Genomic DNA, 16,075 nt, shown 5'->3' on the forward strand with positions numbered 1-16,075 from the left:
GATACTATTCACATTTCATATTCGTGAGTTCCTTTCACCCCGAGCAGGGACTCCCAGTGTGAACACACTGTCTGAAGGACAATATTTTGAAGGAGACCATAAAGCCCTGAGAGCATATGTATTCTCTTTTTTTCTTTCTCTTTTGGATGGCAGATCAATTGGTTCCAAAGTATAGGTAGTACAAAGCAATGCACTGTATTAGTTTCACTGATACAATATTTAAAAACTGAATTTAAAAACTGAAGAACAGTCCTCCATTTCCTTTCTAATAATTCATTTCTCCCCTTCTTTTATTAACTTATTATTTCAACACTGGGAAGAGACTCTAATTCTACAGAGAGTAAATATGAATTTCTAAGAAAAGGAGAAATCAAATTGAAGAAAAAAAATTAATATATTTTTATTTCACATAACTTGAGGCACAAGTTTCCAAATTTCTCTCAGAACGGGCAACTCAGTAACAATATCTCATTGTTGCACTGCACTAGTTTTTTATAAACATCACTACCTACAACTGTATTAGCTGGATAGAAGTCCCAAACGTTCTTGAAAAGAATGTGTGTAAAGTGGATCCTCTGCGCTTAGGATAGCCAAGACCAACACATCCAAAAGATGAGAATGAAGTGGTCCACACATCAAGCCCAATCACTAAAATAAATTGATRCCTCAAATTTCTACCTGTTTGCTTTTAGATGTACATTTTAATGCAAATTTAGATCAATCAATTGAAATCTAACATCATAATCTTCTTCTCCCTCATTTTCTCTATGCCAAAAGACACGTCTTTGTGGACAGCTCCGACTCCACAGCCTTTAAASTGAGATTTACATCCTCAGAGCTGGACATGGAAATTCGGAAATTCAACTAGTATAATTTCTATTTTTGAAAGCTTTAGTAACATTTTGCAGTTTCATGGGGAAACAGATTTAATTTGCTTCTTTCTCTACTTTCTGACAGATAGTAACAGGGCTATCTAAAATACTATTTCTATCTATTTAAATGTCTGCCCTTAGTTCACATAATCCTCATTTTCTATGTTACCAGTCACAGAACCATAAAATCCTTAAGGCTGGAAGGGATCTCAGAGGTCATCTAGCCCAACCGCCCTTCTCCAGCAGGGTCACCTAGAGCACGGGGCACAGAATTGCAGCCAAGTGGGTTTGGAAGATCTCCAGAGAAGGAGACTCCACAGCCTCCCTGGGCAGCCTGTGCCAGGGCTCTGGCACCCTCACTGTCAAGAAATCTTTCCTGAAGTTCCTGTGGAACTTTTGGTGCTTCAGTTTGTGGCCGTTTCCTCTAGTCCTGTCGCTGGCCACCACTGAAAAGAGGCCGCCCCCCTCCTCCTCACTGCCTCCCTTGAGGTRTTTATASACRCTGATCAGGTCCCCCCTCAGCCTYCTCTTCTCCAGGCTGAACAGRCCCAGCTCYCTCAGCCTTTGCTCATAGGGCAGATGTTCCAGGCCCCTGATCATCCTGGTAGCCCTGCGCTGGACTCTCTCCAGCAGCTCCACATCACTCTTGTGCTGGGGAGCCCAGAACTGGACACAGTCTCCAGATGTGGCCTCACCAGGGCTGAGTAGAGGGGGATGATCACTTCCCTTGACCTGCTGGAGACGCTCTTCTTAATGCATCCCAGGATCCCGTTGGCCTKCTTGGCCACCAGGGCACACTGCTGCCTCATGGCCAACTTGTCCACCATGACACCCAGTTCCCCCACTACAGAGCTATGCCCTTGCTTAATGTGACATTGTGGGCAGTTCTACCTTCAGTCTATGAATGCAGTTTGGTGTTGAGGATATCTATGAAAGAGCTCATCTCACCTACATCAAGCACGCAGTGCAGATGCCTGAATTAGGAACATAATTTTGCTCGGCTATACCACAGTTGAAGGGTAAAGCAAAGGAGATGGATGCTTCGCTGGGGAGTGAGGTACCTCATACCTATACCTAACCTCATATAGATATCTAAAATTATTCTCTGGAAAAGGCTTTCATTTTGCTATTGTCACACAGACAGCCAAATCGCTGAAAACTAGCTGCATAAAGAAGATAAGAATATTTACTTTTATAAGATAAGACAGTCCATTAGTGTTAGCCTCACAGTCCTTTCTACTAGTTGCCTATCTTTACACCATTGATTGAAGATTCTGAAAAAAGGAATACGCCAGATTATATTAATTAACAGCTATTAATTTGTATGTTAGCCTGACAAGGATCCTCAACTGCTCTGCCAGGGCTATGCAAGGATTTCAGCCTTCAGCAGGACAGCGAACAAGAACGGTCCTGTTTTCCCATTCACACTGGTGAGCCAAAAGGGGAACCAAGAACTGCTATGAACAGGGTAAGACATGCAGTAAGAAGGATGCTGAACTCCTATGGGAGCCCATGGATGTGCCTCAAAGACATCACATAAAGAATGCAGATTACAGAAAAGTGCAGAATCTGTGTCTGAATATTTCCCTGTGTTAGATAAAATGCAGTTGTAACCAGGAGTCACAGAACAAATTGTTTTTTAAGAGCTAGTTCTTTTCCTTCTGGCATCATGCTCAGAAGTGCACTGCAGTCCTATACCACCTTCATTCCAGGAAACTGGAAATGCCCAGGCTGCTGTGCAGGACCTGAAGGCTGCCTGAGGTCTGTCTGGAAGCAGTGCTGCCCAGACTTGCTGCTCTGAGAATATCTACAACACATAAACAACTTCACCCRGGGAAGCTTTCTGAAGACAGTGAGCTCAAGTGTGTTGCTGCTGCTTAACCAAGGCCAAGAGAAAAAACAGCCCAAAGATTTCATGGACTGTGATCCAAAACTGGGAGCCTGCTGAGCTCCTTCCACCCAAGRGGAAGATAACCAGCCCCTGACCATCTGTGGCGTTTTTTTTCATGCCACCTTAGAAAAGAATGCAATGAACAGTCATAGATTAAGCAAAAACAGTTTGAGGTGAACTGAAAAGCCGAGAAACTCTCAAAATCAATTGTGAGGAACACAATAGGTTCTAGAGATTAATTATAAATTGCCACTCTGTTAAAGACTCTGAGAGTTACAGCATTTGTAATTTTTGTGATAAATTACGAATGTAGGTTTCAAGGCGTTTTTCCCTCAGAGCAGTCAGAGACAGTAGTGCACTTTTATGTATTTAGTGAAGGAATTAACAGAATCATCTGCTGAGCTTTATGTAACAGAAGGTTGCTTCTCTCTCACAGATAACATGCACCATATTTATGTTTAAGAAAAGAAGCAAAGTAAGTATGATAAACAACTTTTATGCAGAAGCACTGCAGAAAACTATGCTGTAATTTTGCTGTTTGGGAATACATCTAGAGAAAGGAATGGGAGAAAACTGACAGAGATGTTTATATCACACTGGGGACTGAGTCAGGGCAGAGATTTATATCACACTCATTTTCATGCAGATAGTGACATTTGCATTTGAGTTATATCCTTGTCACACAGAAGCAGGTGAGTCAACATCTAGCTAAATCTTTCCTTTGCTGAGGAAGATGCTTAGCTGGCCTGCAGGTCCACATCAGCAGACTGAAAAGGGGTAGCATGATAAGAAAATGGATGGGAAATGGAAATGCCATAGACAGGATTTCATCCTTCCTGTCTGCTGTTAAACTGCAAGAAAGGCAAGATAGCTCTGGACTGTGCTGATGCAATGGAATGCCATGTTGACACTGGGACATACCCTTTCAGAGAGTGATTTTCCAGACTGCAAAATCTCCCTCTGCAGTGCCAAATGAATTACTTTTCAGAGCAGGAGGAGTAAGAGCCAGAGAGCTCCTGAAGGCAGAAAGACCCCAGCCCTCCCCTAGGCCTCTTTATGCTATATAATCTACAGCTTGTGGGGAAAGGGTAAGCTTCTCTGCACAGCAGAATGGAGGAAAAAAYGTCAGAAACGGTTAATACTTCACACGTTGTGTTCAAATGCCTTGGATTTTGGACTGAGGCCTGGACAATGCACCAAGTCTGATGAGTCAACTCTTCTTCACATGGATAATGCTGATATGAAGCCTCCATCTGACTATTTGGTGAATAAAGGATTGTGAGACCAGCACTTAAGCAGAAGCAAATYTGGCACAGGATTTCCTGGGGATTAATGACTGGCTGGGAGTAGATGATAGCCTGATGCACAAGCAATCTTAATCCCTCCAAAATGATCTGCATCAAGGTCATTATTTCTTCAATAAGATAAAAGCAAACCAAAAAAACTGTCATTTGGATATTTATATTTTTAATGAATGATGAGCTTTCAGTAGATTTTTAAATTTCGCTTTCAGCTAATGAATATCCTATAGGTTCACCAGCCAGAGTGGTTGAATTCTTATTCTACAAACTTCAGGCAGATGGAGATTTTAAGGAGCAGATATCTTGCTCAACTAAATCTGTAGCATCTCTGTACATTTTCCTGAATCCCAAGAGCCACACATCCCCTGACTCACRCTGAAGGTCTCAGACGTTACATACCTGTCAGCACTTTGCAAGTTCATTGCTCTGAAAGAGTTCACAATCTGATTTTCACAAAACAGGCACAAGCCAGAGGAAAAAACAAATTTATGGCGAAGGGGGAAAAGAAGAATTGATTTACAAATGCAGAATCATACATGAAGATGACTCTTTTTTCTTCACATTTTCTGAAAAAACAGAAACCTCTTAAAGTCATTTTTTATTCAAAAGTCATTTTTTATTCACTTCATATTCTTCTGTACATAACTTAGTGAATTTTTAAAGGCCCCTCAGTTGAAACAGAGGTTGGTTGTGACTTGACAAATGAATTATTCAGGAATGAATAACATGAGCTGGTTTACTATGAATATATTACATGTTAATGTAAAAATAAGACCTCACGGGTCAAACTAAGCATTAATAGCCATATAGCCTGCTTAAATATTCTAAAATGCTTATGCTACCACTAAGAGGACTTAGATGGGACTTCTTTGTGAGCCTTACAAAGCCCTCATAAATCCAAATGACAAAGCTTTTTATTTCCTTTGCTGCCTCTGTTTTCCCAAAGCTGCCTCTATTTCCCTTACAACCACTTAACAGAATGCTATAGTGAGCTTTATTATTGACCTAAATCGAAAGAAAAGCTGAATATACTAGCAACAGGGCAACAACTGGAAATTTTAATTTGAATGGCAACAGTTGATCTGGAAGATGCAAAGCCAGACAGAGCTCCCAGACTCCATGAACAGAGGATGTTTTTCCGGAAGTCAAATATTGGTTGTTTTGGCCATGCCRACTGCAGGGCTTGTGGTGCCTGTCTGGGACGCGCTTTGGTGGACTGTCCCAAAAAAACGCTCTCCCTCTCTTTTCTTTTTCTTTTTTCTTTGAGTCTAATCCATATCCACTTTAAATCAGTTGCAGGAAATACTTTTTTACCCATGAGGTAGTGCACCGAGATCAAGCCTATGATCTTTTATTACACAAGTGTAACAGATGTTGTTTTCTTTGGTTTATACAAAACTGAAAACAAATAAGAATCATTTGATTATTTCTTTACTGTGTCTGTATCTTGCTGTAGGAAAGGGCATGTGAAATGGAGAGAGATATGTACATTTGCCTATTGAACATTTGCCTATTATTACAGGAGACTCTTCACAATTCTATTTCCCCAAGAATTTTGTTGTCCCATAAAATAATGATGATTGTTCTAAAAAACAAAGGACTGTATACCTCAGGAACTTCTTTTAATTCTTAGCAACGAAATGCTAAAGAAAACTTTCTGGAATCATTTACATAAGAATTATTAATTGCAGCCATCTTTCTTGAACCATATTGAAGGCCAGAGTTATATCGACATAATGAAGAATAGTTATCTTGTAATACTGAATATTTGGAAATACTGGACCTCAGATGTGAATTTTTTTTTTTTTTTTTGTATGAGCCTCAGAAAGATGAGATCCTCTGGATCACACTATATGGTGCAGGATTGCAATGGGGTAAGATCAATGGGAAAAGGGTTGAACACTGAATAAGCCAAGTGTGAGAAACAAGTAAACTTGAACAATAGAGAAAGATATAATACCTGAAAGCTCATCTTATTTCTGAGCCATTTTAAAGTCTAAACTGAATTCCATTCAAAATTTCTAGCTTCCTTTTGGTCTTTCATCTATCATCCAGACAGTAATGGTAATGGGTTCTTCCCAACCCTCTTCTGTTCTCATGTATTTAAATGTGAATTGATGAAACTCATTTACCTCTTCAGGTGGGAATTTCTGTTTGCATTAGCACATAGTGCAATTTGAGATATCGCAGATGCATCTGCAGCCCAATAGCCTTGCTTTCAAGGAAGGGTAGTGCATGGGATTTACAAGGATAGGAAGTTGTTTAGTCAGAACTCAGTTCACTTTTCACAACAGCAGGTATAGCAGATCACAATGAGGTACTAAAATTGTCCTTGTGTTGAGGTGTAAGCTGCAGCTTTTTGAGATGAAATGGCAAAGTAGACATGCTTTGTCCAAGAGGTACAGAGCAATTCAAAAAGTAGCAAGCAATATTGCAATGAGAAACATAAGGCAAATTAAATGCAAAAAGTGCTATATGTACTTTATAACCTCAGATGGCTGAAAGTTTTCCCTGTTATCAGTGATTTGATCACTTTAGCCACTCGTATTTCTTTCACAAGCAGAATTTCCAAACATATTATTTCCAAGTACAACTATTACTACAACAAAAAAATATCTGTAGACACACATTCACCAAACACAGACTTGATGTTAATTTTTTGGAAGTCCATCATAAGCAGATATTCAGATTACCCCAAAGCAGACCAAAGAAATTATACTCTCCTCCTAATAACGTCATTGAGTGCAAACAATACAAATTACACTACACTGGATAAAGCAAGCAAACTGTTAGCATGCATATAATACAGAGCAACTTTTGCTGCATTATTTATAAGTTCAGTGTTTATCTACTCAAAGGAAAACCAAAAGAGTTTCACTGTTCTTTGTATGCCATAAGACAAATGACCTACTGGTTTGTCTTTTTTTCCCCTGATGTGCTAAAATCAAAATTAGGGAAGAAAACAAAAACCTTGTGCAATTAAAAATTTACAAAAGGATTGAATTTCTATGTTTTTTACATTCTTGCTGAAGCCAGAAGCAGAGAGAAATAGCAGTTAAGACACATATCAACCAGATAATAACTTTTAGGTAGTATCACAGTGAACACATTTCTTAAGCTGAAAGTCTCCCATGACAGTGCAAAACTCTCTCAGCAAATTCAAACATATCTAGAAATGACTGGTGAAAGTAGATACAAATGTAACAAATGTGGGGATAAGGAAAAAGAAAACTATTTATTTACTGTTTTCCAACAGAAAAAAAAAAATACCTTCAGCAAGTGGGTCAAGTGTGTGAATCATGAGCTGAAAGATGCTGTTCCTCATTAGGCTGTTGTGGAGAGATGCAGAGCTTCCTCCCCGCTGGAGCCGTGGCTTTGTCTAAGTAGAAGAAAAAAGGAAAATAATTTAGTGATATTTCTGTTTGTTTTGCGCAAACAGATCTGTAACAATACAAATTAATCTCACCACACAGTAAAACATTTTCTGTCATTGACTATAGCAGAGCATACTAATCTATACTTTGTATCAAGCRTTGTCATGTATATATCTAATCTCCCTGCAGAGGATCGATCATGAGACTTATCATTAGTCTAATAGGGCTCAGGAAAAGCGCAGGAAACAAAACGTCCACTCCATGAAAACTCTCAAAATATAAAGATATTAAAATCCTCATACTTGCATCAGGAAGAGTTCATAATTTATTTCTTTGTAGAAACTTGTAGACGAATCCCTGAAGTAAATTCTTATTTTAAGTACCTCCTTGTATTGCAAATTTTTAGATCATAAAAATGATCGAAGATTTATGTCCCTTAAAGACCAAAAAATCCCCTTTTTAACAACAACAACAACAACAACAAAAAAAAACACTTAAAATCATACAGCATATAACATACGCTTCACTTTGGCTCCACACATTTAATACTGCCTACAAAACCAGTGCTGTAGTGTAGGGCAGTGCAGCAACTCACAATACTGGAGTTAATATATAAGGGACTTCTAAATGTTTTATGGTCTTTATAATACATGGGTGAGGTTCTTCTCCCCATATTATTGTCTAGTATGATAACTAATGTATTGGATATATCCTACAGAGTAAGAATGGCTCATGGATGGCAGTCTCACCCAACATCTTCAGAAATAAAAGCACAGACGTACACCCATTGCTGCCTACCGTCAGGGTTTGGTCATCCTTGTCTCCAGCATTAGGTGACTGCATGAAGGGAAAAAAGAACAAAAAACGTCAGAAGGAACCTGCATACACAGAAAGGCAGTAAAAGACCATTTGCACGTGAACTGATTTTATGAATATAATAATACATTTTTAAGCTACTTGAACTAAAGTTTTCTAGAGGTTAAGTTAATCAAATTTTGTATGTATCTGTAGTCCCGCATTTGGTTTTAACTTTAATAAAATTAACAACTGTGTTAACAGGCACTCAGAACTCCTGCCACCACAGAATTGTTTCCAAAATATATTGAAAATTTTGTAATAAAGGCATGTTAATTTTATACCCTCTCCACTTAGCTCCAAGAAGGAAAGTTAACACTTGAACACATGAAATGAGAAACTGCAGTAAGCAAGTTCTAATTTAAACAGAGTTCAGACTCTAGCTGTCTCACCCTCCTTTGTACTTGCTAGCATACGGWTTGGCATGAGGTTCTGGCACCTGAACCATCTCCTGCATTCCCTCTTTTGGCACCTGAACCTCTCCTGCATTTGCTGGGGGCATCACTCAGAGCACCAGATGATGCTCATGCTCTGGAGAGAGCTATCCAGGGCATTAACACTCGGACAGCAGACACACATCAGCATTAAGTGTCGAGGCACGAAGTGGAAGACAAGTAACTCTGAGCTAACACAGACACTGGAAAAGACCACTCGTGTTCTGTAATAAGCAAAAGAACAACTGAAATCTTTGTGTTGAAAATGTTACACCAACCATTGATACTAACTTGAAGAATGGATAAGGAAACAAACAAAAAGACCTCCGATACAATAAGGAAACTACCTGTCCCCTTAAAATTACACTGATATGGTGTGAGAATTGGCTGGAAACCGGTATGGGTTTTAYTTGTCTATTAGACAAAACCATAATGGAAAGAACTTTTAACAAAGTSGAACAAAAAAGAAAGGAAAATACAAACCGTGTGTTTTAAAATGTGATTAAAAATGTGAATGTTAWTTTTTTTTGTATTTCTGTAATTTCTACCCATAAAATTCATCCATTCTCCTTCAGAAACAAATCCATACACAGACTTGCATATGAATATTTTATTTGTGCGTAGTTTGAGGAATCCAAATGGAAGGGCAAATTTATTTTGCAATCAATTTCTCAAGAAGAAAAAAGGATAGTAAAAAATATTTTTGTTTCTAAAGAAGATATTTAGATCTCACAGCACAGTCCTAAAGTTCAGTGGGATAGCTACATAAGTAAAATTTATGACATGCAGAAGAATTGCAAAAACTGTTTTTTTGATTCAAATTATAAAATTAATTATTGGGGATTTTAAATTTTTTTAATGTATTAATTTTAATTAAATTAATTTCTTAATTTGAATATTAAGAAAAGGCTTGAGCACAGACAAGAGTATATTATCTATATACCTGAGTAATTTACTCAAAAACAAACAGATAAGAAACAGTGCTTTAAGGCAGAAGGAACTGAAAGTGCTCAGAAACTCTCTCAAACTTTGAGCACACTGTAGACTTAATATTGGAGGCACACCTGAAAATCACTGAAGCTAAAGGTAATACTGTTCTTCTACTTGAAATGGAACTGACGGAGACTTACTGAATGTATAAAATAACTAAATTGTTATTTGTACCATATATTTAAATTTCTAGAATTGATGATATAAAAATAAAAAAAATGAAATAGCTTGTTCATATACACTAGGAAAATAAATAAAGAAATTAAAAATGTATATAATTAAGTAATTTTATTATTCCTAAGAGTACAGAATGTGATATAATGCTATGATTTTTAATTGTTTTTTTCCAGACATAATCAATAATGCAATTGTTCCTGTGCTTGTCAGTCAAGTTACAGTTTAGTAGAAATGATCAAGACTGAATTTTAAGGCAAAACTGTCTCTGTAGTTTTAAAAAGAGGACAAACAATGTTTCTGCTGTTTGGACATACTAATTGTAAATAATTTTGAGATTATCATGTGGATTAAAAATAATGATGCCTTATAATAGTAATCTTGATTTGCCCGTGGAAAATTCAGTGTCATTGTTGCCATTTACAACCTATATTTGATAACATTTTGCCCTTATTAGAATGGCAGATTTATTTTCTTATTGTTCCTGTTGCTTATAGGGAGATTCCATTTAGACATTCACTACTATGAAGTTTGAATATTACACACTATATAGCCAACTATTGTATTTCTTTTATAGAAACATTTATTAGTTAGATATGTTACAAAACCTTTTAATTTAAGACAAAATTTACAAACTGACCCAATTTTAAAATGACTATATTTCTTTACACTAACTGTGAATACTGTATTTTTCGATATACTGATGAGTGATTTTTTTATTGTTTTCTATAGGAACAACTTTACTCTTAAATCGTGGTAAACCATGGAATATCAGTTACCTCAYGATAAGAAAGAAATGGAAACTAAATGTAATCTATGTTTTATTATTTTTCTGGAAGAGAATAGTAGTGGAAGAATACTTAATCTTTTTCAATTTCGTATTATAACTTCACTAAAACTGTCAGTCACAGTCATGCAGAATGAATACAATGCATTCCAGTACACTTACTCAAAAGTTCAAAAACTCTCATTATGCTTCTGTTTGGAATTATAAAGCAATTAATTACTCAACAATTTACTAGATTTTTAGAGAAGTCACTAAACATGGATGGCCTGACAGCTCTTACATGTCATTCATCCTCCTTTCCATCTCGGTGATTGTGTCTTACAGTTCACCCTGTCTGTGCTTAAAAGCCTTAAATCATTTTATTTTAGAAATAATCCAGATATTTATGATCTTTGGTATTCTTTTCATACATCGCTCACTGATGTAAGTCCATTATTGATTAAACCTGATGTCTTCCTTTTCAGTGCTTTTATCTAATGGAAGCTAAATATCTGTCTGTGAGAGCATCATAAACAACTCCACCATGTAACAATGGTCAATAATGTCAGATAAATGTCTTTAAAGATATGACATTTGATCATTGGTGAGTGATCTGAATTGTTCAAAGGAGTCCTGTTATATCTTTTCAGACAATGCTGATATCAAAGAAATTAGTTCAAATTAAATAAATAATATGAAACATTTCTACAGAGGGGCAAAATAATTTCCTTCCCATCTTACTGTGTGACAAGTCATAGCTAAACACAATCCAATACCAACATGGATGCCCAGGCARCTCTTCAGTCTTTAACTGTTGCAAGTCTCGGAAAGATTTTTTCTTTTAAAAATTATTTATGAATATAATGATGTCCAAAAACCTATGAAATAAAAGCATCTGTAGTCTTCCTGCTAAAATTCTCTTAAAAATGTTGAAAATTAAGAAAAAAGAACACTGAACATCTAAATACATATATATGATGTAAACAAATATATTAGAACAAATTATTTGTTCTAATAAATTAGAACAAGTATATTAGAAGGACTTTGATAGTTCTGCCCAGTTTAAGCAAATGTACAAATTGCAATGATTTGGGAGCTTTATCCTTGGAAAACTCCCAAAGTAATTCATGCAGGAGATGTTGCCTCTCTAATTACAAAGTGGATCTCCTCCAGCTTTCCTTCAAAACAAAAAAAAAATTTACATGAATTTCACAGCAGTCAGAACAGAACTGTAATCTATCAACAGCTTTTAATCTTTGGTAGAGAGTATTAATAAATGCTAATAAAGAATGGCTAGTAGCATCAACAACCCACCAGACTGTACCATCCTCTATGTCAAATCAGAATCAGGTGGCTGACTAATTGCAGCTCTAGTTTCCATTTTAGTTTCAGAAATAAGTGCTCTGTAGCCTGTAGCAATTAGCAGGCAGATCTCATTCCCTTCACCTGACATAAAGGAGGAGGCATTTGACTTCAGGTCCATCAGTACCAAGAAAGAGTTTCAAACAACAGCAGGCAATAACATGACTGGATTTCAGCATCCTTTCTAAAGAGTGGATCTAAAGAGTGGGACTTCTGTTTCCTGCTTGGTATGATTTTGCCAATGATAATAAATACAAAGACGTACTTTTTAATAGGTCCTCTGGGGAATAATTAAAGTTCATGGTGTTCACTTCTTGGCAGACTGTGGTCCTGAATGAAATATGACATCTCTACTGACAGAATTCGAACCCAGAGAGTGTTTTGCTAAATTGTCTCAAACACGTACTTTAGAAAAGGACTTCTGTGAATCTCTCCTGTGCTTGTTTTTGAAAGWAGGATCTGAACTATGCAGTTTTACACCTTTCGGTGCGTCACTGCCCATCTGTCATCACATAAAGTACAGTGAGGAGATTTCTTGGTGCACTAGTCTCCCTAACGTTTCGAAGATACCTAGGTTTAAGGAGTTGAGGCTTTTTTTTTTTTTTTTTTTTTTTAAGATGAGCTGCAGAAAAATGAGATGCGTTTCACAGGCAACCACTGCAGTCAATCTAGTTGACTTAAAAATGTAGTCTTCTGGGGTATGCCAATGTGTACTTGGAACAGGAAGATTAAATATTTCTTTGAAAATAGGTGCACAGATAGCCTAATGCCTAAGTGCAAACGAAACCAACAAACTTTGTTGGACACATTTCAGAAACAAACCTAATCAGTTCAGAGAAGATAAAAAAAAAAAGGCTTTATTTTTTGCCTAGTTTTCTTTATATGTACATCTTTGTGTTTTGCCAGATCAGCTTCCTTTGCACATATTCTACATTCTTAAACACATCTATTCTTAAACATATTTCTATGTTTAAGCTGTGGTAAACTGATTGTGGGGATTTCAACTTACATATTACCTGCTTAGCAGATCATTTGCTAAATGTGACCTGCGACACAAGATTGAGACCGGAACCTTGGATCTTACTGAAAACAGAGGGAAGTTTCCAATCAAAGAAAAAGTTTTACTGAACACCTTGCAGAAAAAAAATCTCTTCCTTGTTCTTCCTTCACTTTATTTTTCTCCATTCTAAAAGCAAAATAAAATGGAAGTTTCACCTAAAGAAGCAGGCTTCTGTATTTTTCGAGAAAACAAAGATGATTCACAAGAAGTGTTGCCAGAATTAAAGGCTGTAAGCTCACTTCAGTCATAAAAATGAAGAATATATTAAACAAAGTTAGAACTTTCACTGATATTGAGCTGTTTTGCCACGTTGTGATGCTTAGTTGTACTTAAAACTGCCTGYTTATGTGCATTTAGTGTGAAAGTTTCAGCTCTGGACAAAGTAGAAGAGTTTGTTCTTTCATTGTGTCTTTCATGCCACTCTGCTCATTACACCGAGTGTGCACACACATATCAAATCCTCAGAGCCGTGCTGAAAAATGCATATCAGCARATCTGAGTGGTGACAAATGAACGGTTTATGGAACTGGATGTTAAATCACTTGTTATTTTTAAGTCAACTGATTAGTATTTTACCCTTCCATCGCCAGTAATCTAATCCTATACTATTTTGCAACCAAAACATGTAAAAAATTCAGAGTCTGTCCCATGTTTCTTACCTTCCCTGAACTTACTTAAAATCAGGTATCCTTGGCTTAGGACAGTGAGGCAACAGCTCAAGCTTATAGACTTGATGAGGTTTTAATCACCTTAATGTCAGAAGCAATCACRCAGTTTAAGTTGCCATCCCATCTTCATTTCAAGCTAATACAATGACGTTATCTCTGCCCTATGCTTTAAATTATATAAAATGACACACTAGTTCTGCATGTCTGTGTAAATCTTTCAAGGGAGAGGAAATATGTTTTTTTTAAGGAAAGATGGAATTAGGTACTTGTAGTGGTCAGTAGATACTCATGTATACAAATCATTTGTTCACAAGTGACAGTTAAATATATTCATATGGATTTATATGGTAGCTTTAAATACCTGGATTTAAATATTTAATATGATGCTGCTTTACCAATAACAGTACATKGGAAAGCACTATTAAACATTCCACAACTAAGGCCCCCAAATTTAGGAAATACCTCATTTRAAACCAGCTATTAAACAAACTGAGGCAGGGCTGGTTTTCAGCTGAGACTTAGTCTATACCATACAAACTATTGGCAAAAATGCCATTTCCTTGCTTTTTACAACTCCATGAAACTTGAAGAGCTGGTTGAAAAGTCAGCAAAAAAAAAACATTTGCAAGGGCTCTTGTCTGCCTAAATATACAAATGATCTGCTACAGATTATGGCAGCTTCAGCATTTGCCTTAAAAATAGTCACAACGATTCCCATGGAGGAAAGTGCTTGATAAATCTTAGCACTCCTTTTCTGCTCTAATGATTTATGAYGACTGGAAAAATCTCCTTTCTGCAGGCAGGCTCTGTGCTGCAGAGGCTGCATCAYGAGGGCAAAAGCACTGCTTTTCACTAGTTACCCTCTTCTAACAACTTGGAGATCCTGGAGGAGATAGGGAACTAGGAGATGAGGTGATTCTAGGAGATTGAAAATGCAATCCAACATGAGAGTGGCATGCAAAATAATGAATGGCGTTGAGAAATCCAGCTGAATGATATTGAGAAATCTAGAAATCTAGAATTGAGAAACCAACTTCTAGCAGTTGGTGTGTGGTGTAATCTCAGAAAAAAGGGATATTCAAAAAAAAGTAAAAAGCTTGGGCACRTGAAATAAGACAAAGTGAAAACTTTGGCATGTTGCATCTGTAATGTGGGACTACTTTTTGCATTATACATTTAAAGTGCTCTACTTCATACATAAAATAAGGTCAACAAGGAGATCAACTGCTAACGTGTACTAGTGCCAGAGGTTATTCCTCCCCAGGTGCAGGACTTGCACTGCCCTTGCACTTGTCCTTGTTGAACCTCACGAGGTTCCTCTCTGCCCAACTCACCGGCCTGTCCAGGTCCCTCTGGATGGCAGCRCAGCCCTCCGGCGTGTTGGCCACTCCACCCAGCTTGGGATCGTCCACAAACTTGCTCAGGGTGCCCTCTGTGCCCTTGTCCAAGTCATGGATGAACAGGTTGAACAGCACTGGACCCAGTACTGACTCCTGGGGGACACCACTGACCACAGGCCTCCTGCTGCTAGACTTGGCACTCTCTACATTCCTCCCCTTCACATAATCATTTTCATCACTTCCTCCTTGGTCTCTGTGATTAGCTGAAATGTGCAAATGCCATGCAAAATGTCTCATTACCATTTCCCAAACCTGGTTAATGAGGAAATGGTAATGAGAAATATTCCTAAACCTGGTCAAGGTTTGGGAAATGGTAATGAGAAATAAAGTGGACAACACTGAAAAAGGAACATTACAGAACAACTTGCAGATGGAACATTAGCACTGTACTGACAGCAACGCTGTTACAGGTGCAGGTAGAACAGTGAGTCTGAATTTTCAGTCTTCATCTACAATTACTAAGCAGAACAAATCAGTATTTTCTTCACAGTGAGAAAAAATAACCCATCAGCTTCTATCTTACACTGATTCTACTTGTCTTTTTTATCTAGAGTGTTCTGCTTTGCATTATGATGAAAGCGAAGATGTGCAGCCCTGAAGCCATAAGTCCTCCAAGTGTCCAGAGCTGGGGACTCCAAGTATGTGTTCTGGAGGGCTTAGCAAGAGATCATGGCCAAGAGCACTGTGTAGAAGGGTGTTGGGAGTGGTGGCCAAAGCACCTGGCTTTCTGATGTGGCTCTTTGTGCCATCCCTCCCTTCCCATGTACAGCATGAGCAAGGATAAGATATCTCTTTACTTCCAAGCTGCTGCATGTGCCTTGCTGTGTGAGATCATGCAATACTACTTTGGACACAAGCCAAAACTCACAGTCTGCAGGGCTTTTCATTAAAGAAAGAAAGAAAAAAACACCCAAACACAAAATAATAG

General features: G+C 37.5%; 1 protein-coding gene across 2 annotated transcripts in view; it reads right to left on the minus strand.

The window, feature by feature from the left end:
* SLC24A2 (solute carrier family 24 member 2) overlaps window positions 1-16,075 on the minus strand; it is a 100,318-nt gene that overhangs the window by 42,782 nt on the left and 41,461 nt on the right. For both annotated transcript variants that reach the window (XM_026043901.1, XM_026043896.1), the window contains exons 3-4: window positions 8,237-8,275; window positions 7,335-7,443 (exon numbers count right to left, since the gene is read on the minus strand). In XM_026043901.1, the coding sequence (XP_025899686.1) occupies window positions 7,335-7,443; window positions 8,237-8,275 (148 nt within the window). The remainder of the gene's footprint in view (window positions 1-7,334; window positions 7,444-8,236; window positions 8,276-16,075) is intronic.

This window comes from Nothoprocta perdicaria, unplaced genomic scaffold (genome assembly GCF_003342845.1).
Source record: "Nothoprocta perdicaria isolate Ctin4 unplaced genomic scaffold, notPer1 scaffold_104, whole genome shotgun sequence".
Taxonomy (NCBI): Eukaryota; Metazoa; Chordata; class Aves; order Tinamiformes; family Tinamidae; genus Nothoprocta; species Nothoprocta perdicaria.